The following is a 20,791-nucleotide window of genomic DNA, read 5'->3' as shown; positions in this document are numbered from 1 at the left end:
ACAATCAAATAATTAATCCTTTTGGCGCGCTCTGTAAATTTACAGAAAACTAGATGACTACTGATGCAGCCTGCCATTCACTTGTATTTTGGTGAAAAACCTTTCTACATCCATTGGTTCTTGGAATTTTCATTGACATTAACATTAATCTCTGTCTCTTCGGTGTGTCTCTGTCTCTATTATATAAAAAGGTTGGTCGCAAAACGGATAAAAACGCGCCATTTTTAAATAGAGCAAAATAAAACCTTCACGATGATACCTCACATGTTGCATAACAATGAGGAATAGTCTTGAAGTTGTGGTTAAAAATATCCCATATTTTCTCATCATTTTCTATGTTTTGAAGCACGTTTAAGGGTAAATAATTACCCGTGTCTCAAATCAAGGTTTGATAAGTATGGGGTTTTGCGATGAAATCTTCATATTAGATATGTCATACATAACTACATAACTATATATGTACGTACGTGTGTATGTGTTCGTTTGTGTTTGTGCGTTTCTGTGTGTATGTATGTATGTATATGTGTATGTACGTATGTTTTGCACATAAACTGGCATGTGCAGTCGATATAGGGCAAAAGGCAGAACACTGCAAAAAGCAAAGTACAGAAGATTGTGTGGATTGAGGGCTGTGTGCAAACAAAATCAACCTTTGTACACACTGAAGACATTTCCGTTATTTCAGACAATATATATTCAATGAAGAGTTTTAGCCTACAACAATGCAATATTTGTTTTTATATACCTCATAAGTGAGATTCGTATCACTGATTGGTCAAAAGTATATCACGTGACAAGGTGTAGTCCCGTCTATCTTGCCTTAGGGTTTTCATATAAGTGATAGAAAGGCAAAACCCTCGTGATAGAAAGGCAAACCCCTCGTGATAGAAAGGCAAAACCCTCGTGATAGAATTCGTAAACCCTCCGCGACTTTTGTACACATAACAAGTACACTAGACTTCGCGCGCGGTGTCCGCAACCCCTCCACCCAAGGACGTTCACTACGCGCATCGTATAAACGCATGCAAAATCATCGCACCTAGCGCACAGCAGGCATGTTTCAACGTGGCATGGTGATCGAGCGCTCCTCCGTGATTTGAAGTGAGCTGGATCAAAGATTGTACCACTTTGCAATTAGAATTTCTTAGGATCCCGAAGCAGAGACAAATCTCAGCATGTCGGAAATATCGAATTAAAACACGAGCGACGGGAAACTGGATGTATACTGTAATCTTCTGCCAAGATTTTATGCAGGAGCTCGCCGAAGGCCGTGTGAGTGAGTACAATGTACCGTGCGTACTGGGTAGTGTACGAAATGCACGAAAACCATGCAAGCAAGCGCAGGCTGTGGCCTGATTTTAGGGCTAACGTTTAGGCCTAACAGTTAGAATTTACTTCGTATTTGCCTACCCCTAGATCTTGGTTAAGTCTTAAACGATGAGGTATATAAAACAAATATTAACTGCTCTGTATTCGGATGGTGGTGGAAATTATCACTCCCTCGGTGCTTTTCATACCGACCCTTCCATCACCCCTCGGCTAACGCCTCGGGGTGATAGAAGGGTCGTTATGAAAAGCACTTCGGGAATGATAATTTCCACCATCATCCTCATGAGCAGTCAATATTTGTATAATGTAAAGCAATGGAAAAGGAAGTCATCTAAAGGAATTATGTTTGCATGACATTTTAGCCATGCACTGCATGCACAAACTCAGCAGGTAACAACAGACATGATAGAGACGGCTGCTGGGGGTGGGGATTGAATACAATAAAATACGGGTTATTTTGATCAGAGAGGGTGTCTGTTCATGACAATGAGACACATTGCAAGAGCGTGGGAGAGTTGGAGAATTTGGAAAGTTGTGGGACCATGCAAAAAAAGAAAGAAAGAAAGAAAGAAAAGGCACGTTGATGTCAAAACAACAAGAACTATCATTCCGAAGCTATTATGGAATGGATGAGAGCTTTCGAAAGCTGTATCTGTGCAATGATTATACGACGTAGTTTGTTTGGTTTTTGGTTTTCACTTTTTGTCTGTCTGGCTTTCATTTTCCCTCTCTTTCTCCATTTCACATGGAAATGTTGCGACATGTACTGTAATTAAGATAGAACGTGACACAGTGTAATTCTTTTGAGTAAATTCTTCATCGTGAATTTCACAATTTCAATAGCGTAATGAAGATGATTAGGTACATGCAGCGACACATCGCATCACGTGAATAAAGAAATATCGTTGGATGCGCCCCTCACGAGAAGTCATAGGACCTAGCGATTATTTATACCTATAATTATTATCAATTTTGACCAATAAAGGGGAAGTAGACATGTTAGGAAACTTCATCATCACATTCTTTCTTTTTTGTGAAACTTCGAAAACATTCATTCCTTCAAGCTGTGTTTAATGTAACGAGCATAATATGCACCTTCTATAGTTGTTATTACCTATATTTATGTCCCCTCGCATTGCAATGTCACGTGTACTTACATAATTATTACACTTTTTGTTTGAGTTATTGTTTGTCATTTCTCTACTTTAATACATTGTCTCCTTCTGCCGTTAAAAAGCTTTAGGTAAAATGTTGAAAGATATCATGTAGTATCATTCACTGAAAATGCAGAAATAAAGTCCTTCCTGAAATAAGGAACCAAAACCAAGAATCTACCAACCGAAAGAGAAAAGAAAATGAAGATTTTCAAGTAAAGTCCCTAAGCATTTTGTGAGATGTGATTTGACACACTTTTAATCACCCAACCTCCTGATTCGTTAAGTTAAAACATCGGCGAGGGGCAGGGGTATAAGTTTAAAAGGAGAAGCTACCGATCGTGAGAGCGAGGGCGAGGCCTTGGATATTATGCATCTTTACGTATTTTCAATGTGCCAGCATGCATCATTTGCGTCATCATTAATAACCTCCAAGAAAAAAAAAAGAAAGAAAAAAGAGTTTTCCCCCTATGCTGGTATAGATCGAACCCGCTCTAAGTATCTGGTGTCGCCTTTATTGTGACACATAAGGAGCCGGCTAGTGTCACGTTCCCCCGTATTCTTTTTTTTTTTTTTTTTTGTGCGGGTCACTGATTATTGGATCCTCCGTTTTAGAAGTTGAATAACTTTTGAGTCGCTGAATGTCAATTAAGTTGGGGCACTTGGCGTCAGACGATCACTCTTTGGCAGGTGTCCAGTTCGGTTCAGTTAACGGAAATCATTCGCGAGGAGCGCTAGAAATTTGGCATACAATTAGCCGTCGCGTTCACCGCCGAGCGTACTCATCCGGTGACAGGAAGAAACGCTTAATTTCGTGCTCTTTAGATGAAGTAAGTAAAATCGTTGCCGCATGCTGCAAATTGAAGGAAACGATAATCACGAACATTACCGATCGGTGATGTTGTTTGTCTGTTTATTTCTGTATGATTTTGCAGCGTTCCATGATTCATTGCTGTGTTTTAATCTTTGTCATCCCCCTCCATTTCCATCTGGTCTTCTTTTCATGTTTTCCTTGTCATTGTTTTTTTTTCAGTATATATATCTTCTATTCTATTTGTGTGTATGTTTTTGTATGTGTGTGTTGGTGGGTTTACGTTTCATCTTTTTGTTTTCATACTCTGCTGTCACAAATTAACATACTAGCATCATTTTTAGAGTTCTAGGTCACGACAGATTTTTCACTCATTTCATCTTCGTTGAGAGTTTAACTCTCTGTGAACATGACGTTACATTAGACCCACTCACAGGTTATTCTGTTCTTATTTTCTATGACAGGAATACGATCATAAGCCAAACGCAGAGGACAGGATATTCTACACCGCGTTAACCTACAACATAAGGACCCGTCGTCGATTCTCTGATCGTCATGACTCAGGAGATCGAGGAAAACGGCACCACGACGTCGCCGATGATGAACGAACAGGAGGAAGCGAAGGCGGATGACCGCTACTGCATGGTGGACGAAGATCGCTCGCAGAGTAAAGGCTATGGCTGTTTCTCCTGGCGACCTTCACGATTACAGGTAAGATTACTTTTTGAGCCTTAAAGGGGATGGCTAGTAACTGATCAGTGGGAATCAGTGGGAATGCTGGGGGATGATTGTTCTAATCCTTGTGGGATTCATTTAAGAGCACATAACATATCTATTGTGTTAAAATTATTTGCTTCAGAATGGTCTCATATTCAAATACCATGCATTTAAATGTTTCCAGGTTGGCATGCCTGTACAGTGACGGGGCATATAACTGCACATTACTTTAATATGAGACCGTACTGAAGCAAATAATTTTCACACAACAATAGATATATAATGTCCTCTAAATGACTCCCACAAGAATTGGAACAATCATCCCCCAGCATTCCCACTGGTTCCCACTGATCAGTTACTAGCCATCCCTTTAACAAAAGGTTTGGGAGAGAAGGAGGAGAAAAAGGGCTAATGAATAACTTCTATGATATTAATCTCTTCCTCGACGCTGCCTTTAACTCTTTTCCGTCCACGTCAGGTTGACGGTTATTCAACGTCGATTTTCCTAATGTGATCAGAGATCCTTACAACGTTGATTGTGCTCATATCATAAGGGGTCCTGATTTTTTTTTTCAACCACTATTTCTTTTTGTCTTTACTTTGTGTAAATTAAAGAACTATTCAATGTATGCCACCAGCTCCATGTGGCTGTCCGTGGTGCTGAACTAATATCACGGGTTTAACCATTAAAGTGAAGTTAATGAAGTTAAATTAAGTTAAGTTAAGTTAATTTAAGTTAAGTTAAGTTAATTTAAGTTAAGTTAGTTTTAGTTTAGTTAGTGTAGTTTAGTCTAGTTTCGTGTAGTTTAGTGTAGTATAGTCTAGTTTAGTTTAGTTTAGTTTAGTTCAGTTAAGTGTAGTTTAGTCTAGTTTCGTGTAGTTTAGTGTAGTATAGTCTAGTTTAGTTTAGTTTAGTTTAGTTCAGTTTAGTTTAGTTTTTAGTTTAGTTTAGTTTAGTTTAGTTTAGTTTAGTTCACAAGTTAAGACAAGCTAAATTTTACGTCCAGCAACTCAACACCGTCAGCATTTCTCCTCGTTTTTGTCTTACATAACGCGTATCATTCAATCTACATCAAAAGGATGGATGGGTGCTGGATTAACAAGACTACAATAACTCGCGTTGTCCAAGTAGTCAACATTATTTTTTGAATGTAAGGAAAATGCCATGGAATATCTCTCGCAGAATGAAAGAGCGTCTGACTGGCCTCTTTCAGAAGGCAGCGGCAATCATTGTGACCCTGCACCACAAAACCAACAAAAAGTTGCCAGACATTTATTTTTAGTTAAGGACAGATTCTCAAAGAGCAGACTTTAAGCTTTAAAATGATGTATAACTCAATTCAGATGGACTCTCCAAACCCACCTAAATATTGAAAAGAAAACACATACTGTGGAAAAGTGTTACTTAGAAAAGAGGCTTTGAAGTATAGGGTACTTGCACAGTCACCTTTTCTTTTTCTTTCTTTTTTTGTACATCCAACTTTCTTCACTGTAACCTACTTTTACTTCTAAAACTCTGTCACCTAGAACTGTCGCACACCATAGCAGATTAGCTTCATGGACAAGCTGCTATCGGGATTATGTGTCTTCAAGGTTCAACGGTTTATTCAAGCTCTCAATTTTACCACGCTGTGCTGGCTGTACGATGAATAGCATTGAAAAACAGGATTTGTTACTTCGTAGCACTTACAATGAATGAATGATTGGATTAGGCTGAAATTGATCACGTTCTAATAACGCATTATATCCATGGCTGATACAAACTTTCAAAGCTGTAGCATTATCCTTTCAAAAGTTCTTACAGTTAGTTGAAAGTGAAGAGTGTGTACAGGCAAGAAATGAATAGGGGACTTTAAGACACAACTTATCACAATATTCTACAAAAAAGGGGTTGTGGAAAACTGCTAAAAACACAATTTCTTATTCATTTTATTAACCCAAATTTTACCATGATGCAGATGAAATTTCGCTCTTTCAAAAAAATACAAATTTTCAAGATTGCTTGTAGGTTGACCCATTTCACCTATTTTGAGTCCTAACACAAAATCAGTGTGTGAGACTTTTTGTTCGTTTGTGATGCACGGTCACATCTCAATTACCCTCAACATAATTTTGGCAGTAACAAAAAGAACGAATATGCTATGATTTTCATTCGAAAATTAGATGTTCGGGCAATCGTTTTTAAATTTCTTTTCTTTTCTTTTTTCAATACTGCTGTACCAATGATAATTGTTGTATACTTCCTATTTACTTATATCGGCATCGAAACTTTAAGAATTTATGACTTTGATCAATTTACTTTGTTCGAATTTCTTCACACCTTACATACTGCCGTTTACGATAATATTCTTCATGCGTTCACTCGACTGACTTAGTATCTTGGGGAATATCCCTTTAACTCTGTAATAAGAACATGTGATCTCCTGGTTTACAATGTCAATATTGTCTAAAGACGGTGATCTATCAACGGGGTTATAGTCTAGAAGGCCGTCATGACAGTCGTACCTCATTTCCCTTTTACCTTAAATGATTCGACTGTTAATTCCAAGAAGTCGAGAATTGTGCAACACAATTTGGGGAAGGAGACACTCGGGCATTCTGTACACAGATTCCCTTGCTCGCACTGGGAAACGATTTAAGTAGAAATCCCCGACGTTTGGGAAATTGAGTCACCATTTTGTTGACTCACGTCACGCTGTATACAGTGTGGTGCCTCCTGTATATTGCTTATACACTGACACCTCTGTGTTTAGTTTCGTTTGTTTCACTACTACTCAATAGGAATCAACGGTTCTTGTTTGAAGTGACCATGTTGAAATATATTTTTGTGTAACAAAGACTATTACAAGATGTTCTTTGGAATAGATTTTAGAGAAATCAATACTGATCAAGCAAATAATGAGGAATTGATAGATAAGTACAGAAGTAAATGAAAACAAGGGATTATTAAACAAGAGGGGTGATGTTATAAGGTTTGAGTTTTCTTCAATTTTGTATGCTCTCTGTACAAATGAAAATGTTTGTACTGCTGACATACATTACATTTTTACAAACATTATTTCGGGACAAAAAAGGATACAGTGGAGGTGGACAAAGGCAGCAACGATCTTCCAAAAAACAAAACAAAAAAATTGCACCGAAGGCAGATAAAAGAGAAGAAAATTCATACCTCATTACAGAAGTTACAGTTAGACACATGCACAGACAACGTATAGTAACACTGAACTTATGTTATCTTACAAAAGACTTCACAATTTGTTTATAACCGGAAACCACTCGAGCGCAGACAGGTTACTCTGTTTGGAAGCATTATAAGTAATTGCATGTTGACGACTGAAATGACTAAAATTGCTATACTCAGTATTGTGATATCAGAGAAAAGAAACTTGACAATAATCTATAGGTACTTTATCGGTTCCTGTTTGAGTTTGTACCCAGAAATCAATATTTGAATATGCTGGTTGTTTGCCTAGCGTTGAACATGTTGAACGCGTGTATGAGTGTGTCTGTTGGTGCGGGGGTGGACCCCATAGCGTAATAAAAATCCACTTGTATACACTGCAATGAGGTTCCGAAGATGGCCACAAGATATCACAGTATTTTGCAAAATGTCATGTTACAAAATCTGTTGAAATCGAACTATCTTCGAGAAAATGAAAATACACTAACAAAAATAGTGCTGCCACTGGAACATTCATGGGAGTTATCACGAAACTAGAATGCAGTACCTGGTAAATAAATGTCATTAAACTAATGACTGCCTGGATCCATTTTACCTGTTCATATAATATTTAAGAATATAACAGCTCTAGTTGTAATGGCAACTTCCCATACCAACAGCCAATCAGGAAGCTGGATTATTTGCGTTACCATGGCAGTGGTCATTCCTGCAAGAGTTGCCTCACAACTTTTTATCAAATGTGGCCCAGATCTTGTCTTCTATGTTTGTTTTTATAGTTTATAAAACTGAAACCTACGTATACTGAAAATTAACATCTTGGAATTTCCGATACCACAAAGAAACTCGGCGCGATGAACTTGGAAAATATGGAGCTGAAATATTCCGCAGATAAAACTGTGGAATATGTTTTTGTCCCGTTCACTGAAAATACCTGTAGAATTTTCGTATAGTTGACTGGAAGGGAATGGAGTGGACGGGGGAATATCAGCAACAATAATGTATTTCCCACAAGACTATAGTTTGGCATGATTATCATTGTTCATGTTTAGTTCCTGGCCTCGGGACGGTTCTTCTGCGTGCTGCTCTGCTGGGTAGTGGCCTCAGATGCTTTCAACTCGGGGACCTTCGGCAGCGCAGTGACCTCTCTGGAGACCCGTTACCAGCTACCTTCGTCCAAGCTAGGCTTCATCAATAGCATGTACGAATTGGCGTCTCTCGTTCTGGTGATTTTCGTGGTCTACTACGGCGGCAAGCCCACTAGCCAGCGCCCCCTATGGATCGGACTTGGCGCAATGCTCATGGGCGTCGGCGCGTTGGTGGCGCTGCTGCCGCAGTTCATTTTCGGCGCTTACACGTAAGTTTGTTTGTTATGCTTTTGTTCTATTTGGACGTGAAACGGAAGCTTTTAATATACAATTGCATGTGTGTAATATCTGATAATATAGAACGGGTTCAAGAATGTAGCCTATTATAAGCGGTGAAATGACTCACTTAACGTATATATTATGCACTCTCTCCTTTTTTCCATGACATGTGAGGGAGGGCAAAGAATGTGCAGCAAAACACAAAAGCACAGTGATGCACGCAATAACCTGCCTGCTATTCTGTGGCACATGATGGTTCTTCCTTCTGGAAAAAAAATGTGAGAAGATCTATCTCAGAACACAAAATTCTGTATATTTTCAACTCCCTTTTACCCTCACATTCGTGTTACAACATGAACGTGAATGTAAGAAGTCTTCTAATATCAGCACTGTATAATCTGTAAAGCAAGTACATTGTTATTTTTGATTGCCTAAACATGACAATTTGAAAAAATATTATTTCATGATCTGCAGAGCGATTTTTGTACAATGCTGTAATTTAAGACTGCCACAGTTGTTTAAACAAACCCAAAACAATTGAGTGATTGTTTGTTTACTGCACTAGCCCCACGGTGGACTCCTCGGGTGAAAACGACACCACTGCCAACGTGTGCAACATCGGGGACCCGCCGGCGGACCACTGCAGCGCGGAGGTGACCGGTGACAAGGAATCGGGCAACCACGCGGCCTTCGTGTTCATCATCTGTGGCCAGATCATCGTCGGTCTCGGCTGGACACCCGTCATGGCGCTCGGCATGTCGTACATCGATGACAACGTGAAGACGGCGACCTCGGCCATGTACATCGGTATGATCAAGAGATCTGAATTATTTTCATTTTCACCTAAAGAACTATTTTAGTTATTGTTTTTTCTACGATTCAACCATATTTGTTATTCATGAAAAAAAAATTGACTGTAATGAAGAACAGGAAATACATTTGTCATTAAAGGTGTGAAGAAAACGCTAGCAAAATAAAGAGGAAATAAAATTCATAATATCAGCCTAAGAGGCTAAATTGTCAGTGGCCTCCTGATTTGATTTCCATTTCATCGCCATGATTAATACTTCAAAGAAAATAAAGATGAAATCTTACATAACCGTCTGACATTTTTCCACTGTGTTTGTTCCACCCCCCCCCCCCCCCCCTCCTCCCCCTCTGCCACATGTACAGGTTATGTCCAGAGCATGTTCGGATTTGGTCGGATCGTCGGATTCCTCATCGGCGGCGTGACGGTTCGCAAGTGGGTGGATTTCTACCGCGACGATCCGGAGAAGTACGGGGTAGGCCCGAAAGACGCCCAGTGGGTTGGGGCTTGGTGGATCGGTAAGCAGCAATGTGATTTCGAGTATCCGGTTACTTTCAATAGGTTATGCATTTCTTTTGGTTTATATTTGCTTTGTTGCCTGTTTTCAGATAATTTTCAGGGAGGGGGAGAGGGAAACAAAATTGAACAAACTCCCTCATCGCTTTCTGTCAATTATAGCAATTATAGTGAGAGTTTTTTTGTAATCTTGGTTATTATCGTAATCACATTTCTCATTAATTCACTTAAACTATTACTTGATGTATATATTCCAAGGGAAAGAGAGAGTTAAGTATGGAGATATATATAAGTGCATGCACACATACACATTCTATTAATAACAATGAGAGATGGGAAGATATTAGTCATTAGCATCAACAAATGCTAGTTGTTTGGCTCAAAAAGTAAACTCGCCGATCCTGCTTTGGTTTTCACGTAAATCAAAGATAACGTAAATAGCTCTGCTTGAATGATTATTTGTTTTAATTCGATTATCATGCATTCATCGACATTCTTGTTCCCTTCAGGTTTAATCATCGCCAGCCTCTCCTATGTCCTCTCCGGGTGCCCACTGCTCGGCTTCCCCAGAAGTCTTCCGAAGAATTACGACGAGGCCCACCATGACTTCATGGGCCAGTCCTGCAAACGCAAAGCGGACAACGGAGAGAACGGGAAGGAGGTGACCAAGCCCGAGGAACCGCGGAAGAAAACCGCCTTCAAAAGTCTAGCCGGTATGGCGTCATTTCTTGTGTATAATATCTTCCTTGTTATCAAATCTCACTCTCTTATTCCTTCTTCCTCCTCCTCTTCTTCTTCTTCTTTCTCTTCTGGTAATTCTTTGATCTATTTCTCATCATTTCTGTCTTATTCTTTATCTTCCTCTTCTTCTTCTTCTTCATCTCTTTTATTTTTTTTCCTTCGTCTCATTATTTTAGTAGCTATACATAAAACCCGTTTATTACAACCACCTCGTGATCACTTGTATTTCGTGACATTCTCGGAAGTACAAGGGTTCCAAACTAATGCAAATGAAATTTATGAACTATATTTAGATGGTTTATTCGGTAGGCTCTTGGCAAATACTCCCCAAAGTCATCGTGCTATAGAAATCATCAGCATCTATAAACAGATGAAGCTCACGTTGAAATTGGGAATATACTGGTAATATCATTCATATCACTAAAACGTGATTTATTTTTTTTTCTCTCTATCTCCTTCTCTATCTCCCATTCTCTATCTATCTATCTATCTATCTATCTATCTATCTATCTATCTATATACCTTCCTGTCTCTATTTCTATCTCTGTCTCTATCTCTACCTCTATATCTCCCTCTCTATCTACATCTCCCCCTCTCTATCTCTATCTCTTTCTCTCTCTATCTCATCTCTATCTCTCTCTCTATCTCTATCTCTATCTCTATCTCTATCTCTATCTCTATCTCTATCTCTATCTCTATCTCTATCTCTATCTCTATCTCTATCTCTATCTCTCTCTCTCTCTCTATCTCTATCTCTATCTCTATCTCCGTCTCTATCTCTATCTCTATCTCTATCTCTATCTCTATCTCTATCTCTGTCTCTATCTCTATCTCTATCTCTATCTCTATCTCTATCTCTATCTCTATCTCTATCTCTATCTCTATCTCTATCTCTATCTCTATCTCTATCTCTATCTCTATCTCTATCTCTATCTCTATCTCTATCTCTATCTCTATCTCTATCTCTATCTCTATCTCTATCTCTATCTCTATCTCTATCTCTATCTCTATCTCTATCTCTATTTCTATCTACTGTATCTATATCTCTCTCTCTCTCTCTCTCTATCTCTCACGTTCCTGCTCACCTCATCTTTTCCTTCTCCCTCTGGAATCTGAAATAAACAAAAGTGTTTACTCCCAGGCTGTTGTGATTTTTTTTAAAGGATCAAAACGGGTCAGTCGTGGGACAGAAAGTCTTATAGCGTGCAGTGGCCTCAGGATTCACTACTTCCTATAATTACGGGTATATAGTTCATTATTATGCCCCATCACTCCTGAGCCAGAACAGATATTCATTTCAATGCTGACAGAATGGATATTGTTATTGTTATCGTTATTGCAAGTTTTTGCTATTATAATCATTATTGTCATTTATATTGTTATTGTTATTTTATTATTATCGCCGATTTTATTCTAATTCATATTGCTATTGTTAGAATCATTATTGTCAACTGTTATTACTTTTTTTGCAGAAATGCCGGCGAAATATTGGCAGACGTGCAAGAATCCACTCTACCTCGTAATCAACATGGCCTTCGTCACCGAGTTCGCCGCCCAGATCGGTCTCAACATCTTCTTCCCCAAGTATTTGGAGACCCAGTTTGGTCTGACGTCATCAGTCGCTAACCTCATAACAGGTAATGTATAACACACCAGTTTCTTTGTCGTTTCATTGCAAGGCGCTTCTGCAATATTGTGGCAAAATATGATGATACTATCAATGCGCATGCTTACACAAAGACTGCAAGATGTATTCATGTAAGACTACATACAACCCTATCAAACTCACATCAAAATGTGTTCTTAATACTTAATGTTTAATAATATTCATACTAATTCTACAGCATTAATTTGAATCGTAATATCAAGGATAATTCTTTCAGTATAGTTAATATACTCAAATCCATGATAATTCATTCTAGGTTTGTTACTATACTATACTAGGGTAACACAAATCATAATCATAAATCTTATTATTTTTTTTTTTTTGCACAGCATGATGCTTATGGCACAGTTTTATTCGAGTCCCCTCCATGTAAATATACAAAATATAATCGTACAAACCCAATTTTGTGTACACTGACATATGCCACTTAAACTGTAAGAATTACAAAAGTCAGTTTTCACTTGTTGAAGTGATTATGGAACTTGTTTTTGTTTTTGTTATTGTTTTGTTTTTTGGGTTTTTTTTTTTTGGGGGGGGAGGGTCCGGAGTGAAGATGAATTATTTGATTTGTTTATTTGTTTGTTTCTTGCTTGTTATGCGTGCAAAAAGTGACCCCGATTCCATACGCTTAAACAAAAGGTGAATATTTTACCCTTCAAATATTATTACTCCGGGGAAAATAAGGCCAGAGGTTAGACATGATGAAAAGAATTCACTGCAGGATGTACATGCCCAGGAAACGTCAAGTACCCTCATCATACTTGGACTGTGTGTCGGTATAGTGTTTCAGGCGCTAATTAATGAAGCGAATGGAAGGTTTTCCACCAAAGATATGCTGGTTGATACATACTCTAGAAATGAATACGTAAAGATATCCTTTCGCCTTTATGACGTCACTCTCAAGGAAACAAGAGGGTATCCTTGGTCATCCTTCGGGGCTTGTCAATGATTTCTCTGTATATATCATTAGATTGATGGTTGCAGTTTGCAGCAAAATATAGATCCTGACATTTTTAGAACAGGTACGTTACGTAATGCCTCGCGTGCAAACAACATCTACAAAACCGAACTTTCATTGGACGTCTATAGTGGGCGGAAATAGAATTTGCTAATGAATGTTTTTCTTAGGCTGCCAGATTAATTTTTGTTTGACTGAGTTTGCTCCTGGAAATGTTTATTGTAGCCATACAGTAACTGTTATGATCGGGTTTTCATTACATTTTGACCAGATCCTCTGAGGATTCAGTGATAATGTTGCTGCTGTTGTCCTTGCTTCTAAGCCACATTTATTCTTAACACACATTTTCACATCTACATTTCACAGTAGTCATACCTGAAATAAAGATACCAAGTGAAAAAGACTCGACCGAATATCTGACCCTAGAAAACTAGAATAAAATGCTTGTTTCGTAGTCATGTCGAGGCTTCACAATCATGTCTTGCAATCATGTGACAGATTGAGTAACAGATAAACGTGTTGCGTGTGTTTCAAATGAGATGCACAACCACTAACAAGATAAAAGTGGAAAAGATGTTCCGGCTGAAATATGTAGAGGTTTAAGAACACACACACACACACACACACACACACACACACACACACACACACAGGTGTTTACCTGATGACTAGCTTCAAACGAAGAAGTATAACACTATTGCCTGTTGCAGTTATTCTAGGAGAAAATTTAGAGAAACAACAAACGTTGCATGAGAAATAGAAAGCAGCTATGACAAGTTACGAAATGTTGCCTGTTGCAGGTGCTACCCTTGTGCCTGCGGCCGCCATCGGGTCCATCGTGGGCGGGCTCATCGTCAACAAGCTAAAGACAAAAGCGGAAGGTTCCTGCAAGATAGCCTTGGCTCTGAGTGTTGTGGCAATGTTCCTCCTTCTCATTACCTTTGGCATCGGCTGCAGAACTGTGCCGATGGCTGGAGTCACGACTAGCTACAATGGCGAAAGGTATTAGGCCTTCAATAAGTTTTACCGAAATCTAAACGCGTAGCCCTCCCTCTCTCCTCCTCCTCCTCCCCCTCCTTCTCCTCCTCCATACATATCTATCCATTTACCTATCTAAAAATGCTCGCAGATTATAGAATTATTTTTTTTAATGCTAAAGTGACGATCAAACCACACACAGCGTAAACCTGAGTCATAAATTACTGAGTTGATGTAAATAATTTTGTTGCCTTCGACGGTAAACCAGTCCTGTCTTGATTTAACGGAAGATTATAGATCAACAGCTGAGCTGCATCCAGAGTCGTGAGAGGATCGTAACCATTGGTAACAGCATAAGAACGGAAAGTCTGGCAATCAGATTGCAAATCAATTCAAGTCAAGTCGATTCAATTGTGCTTATATTTCCATCCAACAAAGAATAATACAAGTACAAAGTATACATTTCATAACTCATTTAATGATAAACATCGTGTAATAAGATAATCTATGAAAGAATGAATAGAAACAATGCATTTTATGCAACGGTGACAAAAAGTAAATATAGCCTGGCGTTATAACAAATTTGGCACTGTTTTAACGAGGCAAGTTGACAATCTGAGTATAACCAAGTCATTATGTAAATAACCATATATCGAATTATGTCGGTGTTTGCATTCTTATCTTGTAGAAAATCAATAAGCAGAACCTAGCTTATAACAAAAATAGATTACATTGCACTTTGATAAGTATTCCTTAAAGATTCCTGAGAGGTATTAGTAGAACCATGATATTATCATTTTGTTGATGGACAAAACGCGACTTAACATACTCTTTAATTCTTGATATTGATGGAGCTAGATGGAACTTTAATTACTGTATGTCTCTGATTTTCTGCACTTCCTTGGAACACATCTCGCAGCTCGCTGAACCGAAGTCATACATGCAACGTAGCCTGTCTGTGTGACTCAGACGTGTTCTCCCCGGTTTGCGGCGAGGACGGTATCACATACGTGTCCGCATGTCACGCTGGCTGTCTCCAGGAGTATGACAATGATGTGAGTATCGTTGTAACCTTCAGCGTCAAAGGCATAATTTACCATTTGGAGATGAAACAAAAACCTAGCTTTAGTACTTCAAAATAGTTCTAAAATGTGAGTTAGGGATAGATACAAACAATGTGAAAAATTGAATCAGTATAATCAATGTTAAGGAATGTTGAATAAAAATATATAAAATGTGAACAATAGTTATGATAAAACTGTTTCCAGGCTAAACAGTCTACAGTTATGGTTCAATGAGAAAAATAGTGATATCTCCGTGTAGTCTGGGCTTTGCTGCAGAATCTTTATGTGTGGTAGGATATAACACAACCACATATATATGTATAACACAATACAACCATCACTGATCCACACCTAAACATCAAATGTGATATCTCGAACATTTTTTATTTTTTTAATCACTACTGCCACTAGCAAACAATTGTATACCTTTAAAGGTATAAAACAATCGGGGATTCAGAAGGGCGCTGTTAGATGTAGCCATGATTGTCACGGTCATCATTGCGAAGATCAACGATGTAAAGCGAGTTAAACTGTCAATCAAAGTAGATTACGGATTAACACACATGTTTCCGCGGCTTGGTAGCAAGCAAACTTTGTCTGTGGAGGATTAGTTTGTAGCGTCTGGACCCAGTCAGACTTGACTTTTCTACCACCATTTTTAACTTACCCACAGTACGAATCGTCTTTTTGTTTTTTGTTTGTTTGTTTGTTTGTTGTTTTTGTTTTTTCGGACGTCCGGAACATGGAAGATGCACATCCGTCGACATTATCCAACAGCGCCCTCTTACATCCTGGTTTGTGTTCCTTTAAAGCACGCGTGACCCCGAAAAAAAAAAAAACATAATCACTGATTGTTTTTGATCTGCAAAAAATGCTCGCAAACAACAATACAGTATCGAGAATCGAGGGAAAGAAAAAAAAGCATGAATACCAAGAGGCAACCAAATTAACGAGTATTTTGTGTACCACGCGTGGCGTATTTTCCCCTACCCTGCTAGTAAGTATCAATGCTTTTATGTTTCTTCTTCTTCTTCTTTTTTTTTTTTGCTTTGTTGTAGTTGTTTTCTTGTTTGTTTGTTCGTTTTGTTTGATTCTTTATTAGGTTGTTAATACTTCACAGATAATTGTTTTGAGTACACACTGATACAAGAATCAGGAAATTCCAGTTCGGCGACTCTGTTCAGGCTATCGCTGCAGAGGCGATGCACATGAGCCTGCGTCATCATGCGGGTCCAAGAGTCAAGAATAACGTCACGAATAATACATTTTGTCTCCCTCTACGTCAGACTTTCGGCGAATGTGGATGCATCAAAGACGGCGGGATGGCGACCGACGGAGGCTGTTCCAATAACTGCCGCACCCTCGTGCCTTTCCTCATCGTGAGCTTCCTGGTCGTCGTCATTTCAGGGGCGGAAGAGATTCCCCAGACACTCATCGCTATGAGGTATAGTACTTCCGGTTGACCTCGTGCCATGGACCGTTTACCTTTGCAGTGCTGTTTCGCGTGACAAAACAATTATTTAATTTCGAAGACTACCCACTTTCTTCAGCATCTGTGACGTAAAGGAGAATGAGAGCAAAATCAACTAAACACAAGCAATGCTCTTTGAGAACATCCTTATAGAATAGTAAAACTAATGATTGTTCATTTTGTGCTTTATCTATCTTTCATAAGTCCTTCCATATGACCTTAAAACTCCCTCCTCTATTCTTTGTTTTTTAACCAACATAGAAAATAACAGTGGCACTTTTATAATATTCTCAGCTGAGTCAACACTCGATGCACAGCTTAAAATGGATTACTGTTTTAACAAAAAACAATCCAGCACCACAGTTGAAATGCTTGCAACTTAATTCATGTCTCTAGAAGAAAGCGGCGAACTGTCTGATGTGGAAAAAGAAAATAGATGATAGATGGTAGATAGAAAAGGAAAACATGGTTTTATCCTCACATTTTCGTTAGCATTATTGTGCAAAAATAAAATCGTGTTTCACCTCTTAATGTATAAAGTTTAATTTATAACTTTTTCAGCCGCCTTATGGAAAATAATGGCATATCGAATTTCATATGCTACAAAGAAAACCCACGAATATTGTCCACACTTTAAAGCGTCGTATTCATTAGTTTTCCTTTATCACAAGATCGCTGTGAATCATACCCATTTGCGTCGTGTAACTACTTAAGAAACCGACAAGTAAAATCCCTCAGAAACAACAATAATAATAGCAATGTACCGAACCTCAATAATGTTCTAGAGATTGATTGTCGTTCGTGTGATGAAATGATTACGTCGCAGTGTATTACGTCATGTACAAAAGAGAGAAAAAAAGGCAATACTAAGACTCGGGAAAAAGACTTAAAGGGATAGTACAGTATTGGTGGAGGTGAGAATTGGGCTTTTAACTTTTTGCGAGATACCAAGAAAACACTTATGGTATAGTACAGAGCATACCATTTTAAGAGGAATTCAAAGTTTATTTGATGAAAATCGGGTTTGGAATGGCTGAAACATCCAAAAACAAAGTAAAACAAAGCGATCGTAATAAAGTGTGGGTCCCACACTTTATTGGAATCGCTCTTTTTTGCATATCTCAGCCATTTCAAAATCAATTTTCATCAAATAAACATTGAATTCCTCATAGAATTACATGCTCTTTCATACTTCATAAGAGTTGTCTCATTATCTCACCAAAAAATATTAGAAACCTGAAATCAGGTCTCAACCAAAACTGTACGATCCCTTTAACATCGAATAGAGAATGAAAATAATGATATTATTCTATCATTGTTCAATCTTTCTTGCAGGTGTGTCGATCAAGACGCGAAGGCCATCGCTCTTGGAATTCGAGCGATCATGATGAGATTACTAGGTAAGAACTCATTAATCTTGCTGTCGATTGCCTGTAGTGCGTGTGTTCATATAGTTTAAGATAGTTCAATTACTTAAAATTTAAAGCATGGTAAAGAGCTGCTTTATGTAATAATGACACGCACGAAACAATCCTGCTGAGACATGTTACACGTGTCAAGTTCCTCACGGTCATCTTCTACATCATCGGCTGGTGGCTCATCCGGAGCCAGCGCCTGTGCAATCAGAACGGCGGGCTCCCGGCGGACGAGGAGAAGGCCGACAACGGCCTCGAAGACGGCGGCGACAAGAAGACCAGAAATCGGGTGGCGGACACGGAAAATGCGTGATGGTCGAGGGAAGTAGACGCTGGGGTGGAAAGAGGGGTAGATTGCCTGACTAGATTTTTGGATTCAAAGTGTGAAAGTCTACTGTTGCATTTTGAGACCTTGAATTGCAGACTCAATAAAAAAAAGGATAAACTATATTGTCATATTGGTAAAGCAAACCCTTATTTGTTGTTGTTTTTTAAAGGACTGTATGAAGTGCCTGTATATACTAATTCTTCCTATATACCATATGAGTTTTTCCTTCCAAGTAGAGAACAATTATGTTCACTTCGTGTCTTCCAAAAAAAAAAAAAAATCATCATTCTGGCTCTTGCTTGCTCTAGCACAAATATTTTCTTTATTGTTTTATAATGTGTCGTCTATAAACTCTTCCTGTCATTTATTCCCTTTGATACATACATGGTTTAACAATAAGCGATTCCTTATGATTATTGCATTCCATGTATCTCTATACGTTGTTGTGCAAGTTGAGCACAATGACAAATATTTATTGTTCTGGCATTGTTTATTTGTTTATACACTTTCAAACTATTTCTAACATCTCTTTTTTACAAACTGATTCATTTATTATGTCTTCCTCTCTCTCTCTCTCTCTCTCTCTCTCTATTGCCAATATTTTGATTATGTTTGTCTATATTTGTCTATGTATGTCATTTATAAAAATGAAATAATTGTCTGTTTTCGTCGTTTCGTTCAAGCTCTCAATTACAACTCTATCTGCTGGAAGGCGGTATTACTAGCATTTCCGCCAAAACTTTACTGTCGAACAATAAGAATATCATCAAAAAAAGTAGCAAGTGGCTACGCTGTGAGTATTCGATCCAATATCACATGATTCAATACGTGATCAGATATGAGCTAAATGTTGGAGGTGGTAAATGAGAGGGGGAATGGGTTTTTTGACCATGTATAATCATATTGTACAATTATTAGATTGTGACGTTCGTATCTAACGCAACTATATAGCGTCAATCCTACATGGTGTGATATGATTTTGTGTTTATGTTCATGTACGTGTGTCTAGGGAGGTGACACGAGTTCACCTCGTGGCGTGTATGTGTCCGTGTGTGTGTGTGTGTGCTGGGGGGGGGGGGTCTAATATTATTTCTGTCAGTGCCGTACGGCACTAATTTCTGTGATGAGTGTTAATGTGTGTGATCATGATGTCAATGGTGAGAAAACTCGATTGGCTGTTAATCGCACAAAGGTTGTCACATAATTTTCAGAGGACAGTCTGTGACAAAGCACATAAATATGGTACTCAGCAAGTTTATCTATATATTCAGCCATGAAGGTAAGTATGTTTGAGAGCGAGAGGTTGTCGAAAAGAGGGTATGCATTTCTTTGTACATTTCTTTTAGTACGGTTCTGTAAAAGTAGAGCGATTGCGTTCAGTCTATGAGGTATCATGAAAGAAAAAAAAAGAAGATAAAAACGCTAAAATTCATGTGCTGGTTTTTGTAGTAACCCCAACCCAATTGAAGCCTTTCTCGTATGCAAATACAAAGAAAATGTGTAACCAAAAATCATGTAGGCATACAGTATATCATTCTTATTAAGAAGTGAAATGTGGTTCTGTTTATATTCTTTATGGGTGTACTTTTGTGTGTATATTTGATGGTTGTAAATGATGCTGTTTTTGCCTTTTTATTCCATAATTCTGTAAGAATTCGCATCCGTTTGAAAACATATTCTACGAGAATAATATATTACCCGAGATACGTTGTGACGTCAAAAATTAGTGCTTCATGCCAGTTCAGCAGTCAGGGGCCCGTTGCATAAAAGTTACTATTATGGTAACTTTGCCATCCAGTGGTAACTTCCATGGAATCCTTGATCTTGATTGGCTGTTGAGTATTGTTGCCATGGTAGTTGCCATTTGATGGCAAAGTTACCATAAAAGTAATTTTAATGCAACGGGCCCAAGATGGCAGAATTACATTATTTCGTACATTGTATAGTTGCTACAAATCTGTTTTCATTGCGTTGGCAGAAGAGGTTTGCACAATTTCAAACTTCGAGGTTTGTTTGTTTGTTTTTTTTGGGGGGGTGGGTGTGTTGTTTTGTTTTCTAATCTAGGTAAGATACAAAAACTGAGTGGAACAGTGTATATAAAATAAATGATCTACTTTCCACATCGCTCTATTAAGGTGCTCTTTAAAATAAATGAAATACCCATTTCTTGTCATAATATTAGAAGGAGAGCATACGCTGTAATCACATTCGTCTGTGTTTAAAGAAAGAGCAAATGAAAGAGTTTGACTCACATTTTGTAAATACTTTTACATTATTGTTTTAATCCAGC

General features: G+C 38.3%; 1 protein-coding gene across 1 annotated transcript; it reads left to right on the top strand.

Annotated features, from left to right (window-relative positions):
* Positions 1-3,715: 3,715 nt before the first annotated feature.
* On the top strand, positions 3,716-18,486 carry LOC139732371 (solute carrier organic anion transporter family member 4A1-like). The gene is made up of 11 exons (XM_071643238.1): positions 3,716-4,005; positions 8,242-8,546; positions 9,122-9,363; positions 9,730-9,882; positions 10,390-10,593; positions 12,094-12,258; positions 14,046-14,247; positions 15,143-15,278; positions 16,574-16,731; positions 18,094-18,158; positions 18,257-18,486. Exons 1-11 carry the CDS (start codon positions 3,850-3,852, stop codon positions 18,484-18,486), a joined length of 2,016 nt encoding a protein of 671 aa, XP_071499339.1. The 5' UTR covers positions 3,716-3,849.
* The last annotated feature ends 2,305 nt before the right edge of the window (positions 18,487-20,791 follow it).

Source organism: Diadema antillarum, unplaced genomic scaffold, assembly GCF_040938485.1.
Source record: "Diadema antillarum isolate AM-2024a unplaced genomic scaffold, OU_Dant_1.0 seq00000415_RagTag, whole genome shotgun sequence".
In the NCBI taxonomy this organism is placed as follows: Eukaryota; Metazoa; Echinodermata; class Echinoidea; order Diadematoida; family Diadematidae; genus Diadema; species Diadema antillarum.
This window is presented reverse-complemented; position numbering and strand designations above follow the sequence as displayed.

Excerpts from the sequence above, each read along its gene's own strand:
- LOC139732371 (XM_071643238.1), top strand. The coding sequence starts at position 3,850 with ATGACTCAGGAGATCGAGGAAAACGGCACCACGACGTCGCCGATGATG. Across the intron at positions 15,279-16,573 it reads TCCAGGAGTATGACAATGAT|ACTTTCGGCGAATGTGGATG; the intron begins GTGAGTATCGTT and ends CCTCTACGTCAG. Across the intron at positions 16,732-18,093 it reads CAGACACTCATCGCTATGAG|GTGTGTCGATCAAGACGCGA; the intron begins GTATAGTACTTC and ends TCTTTCTTGCAG.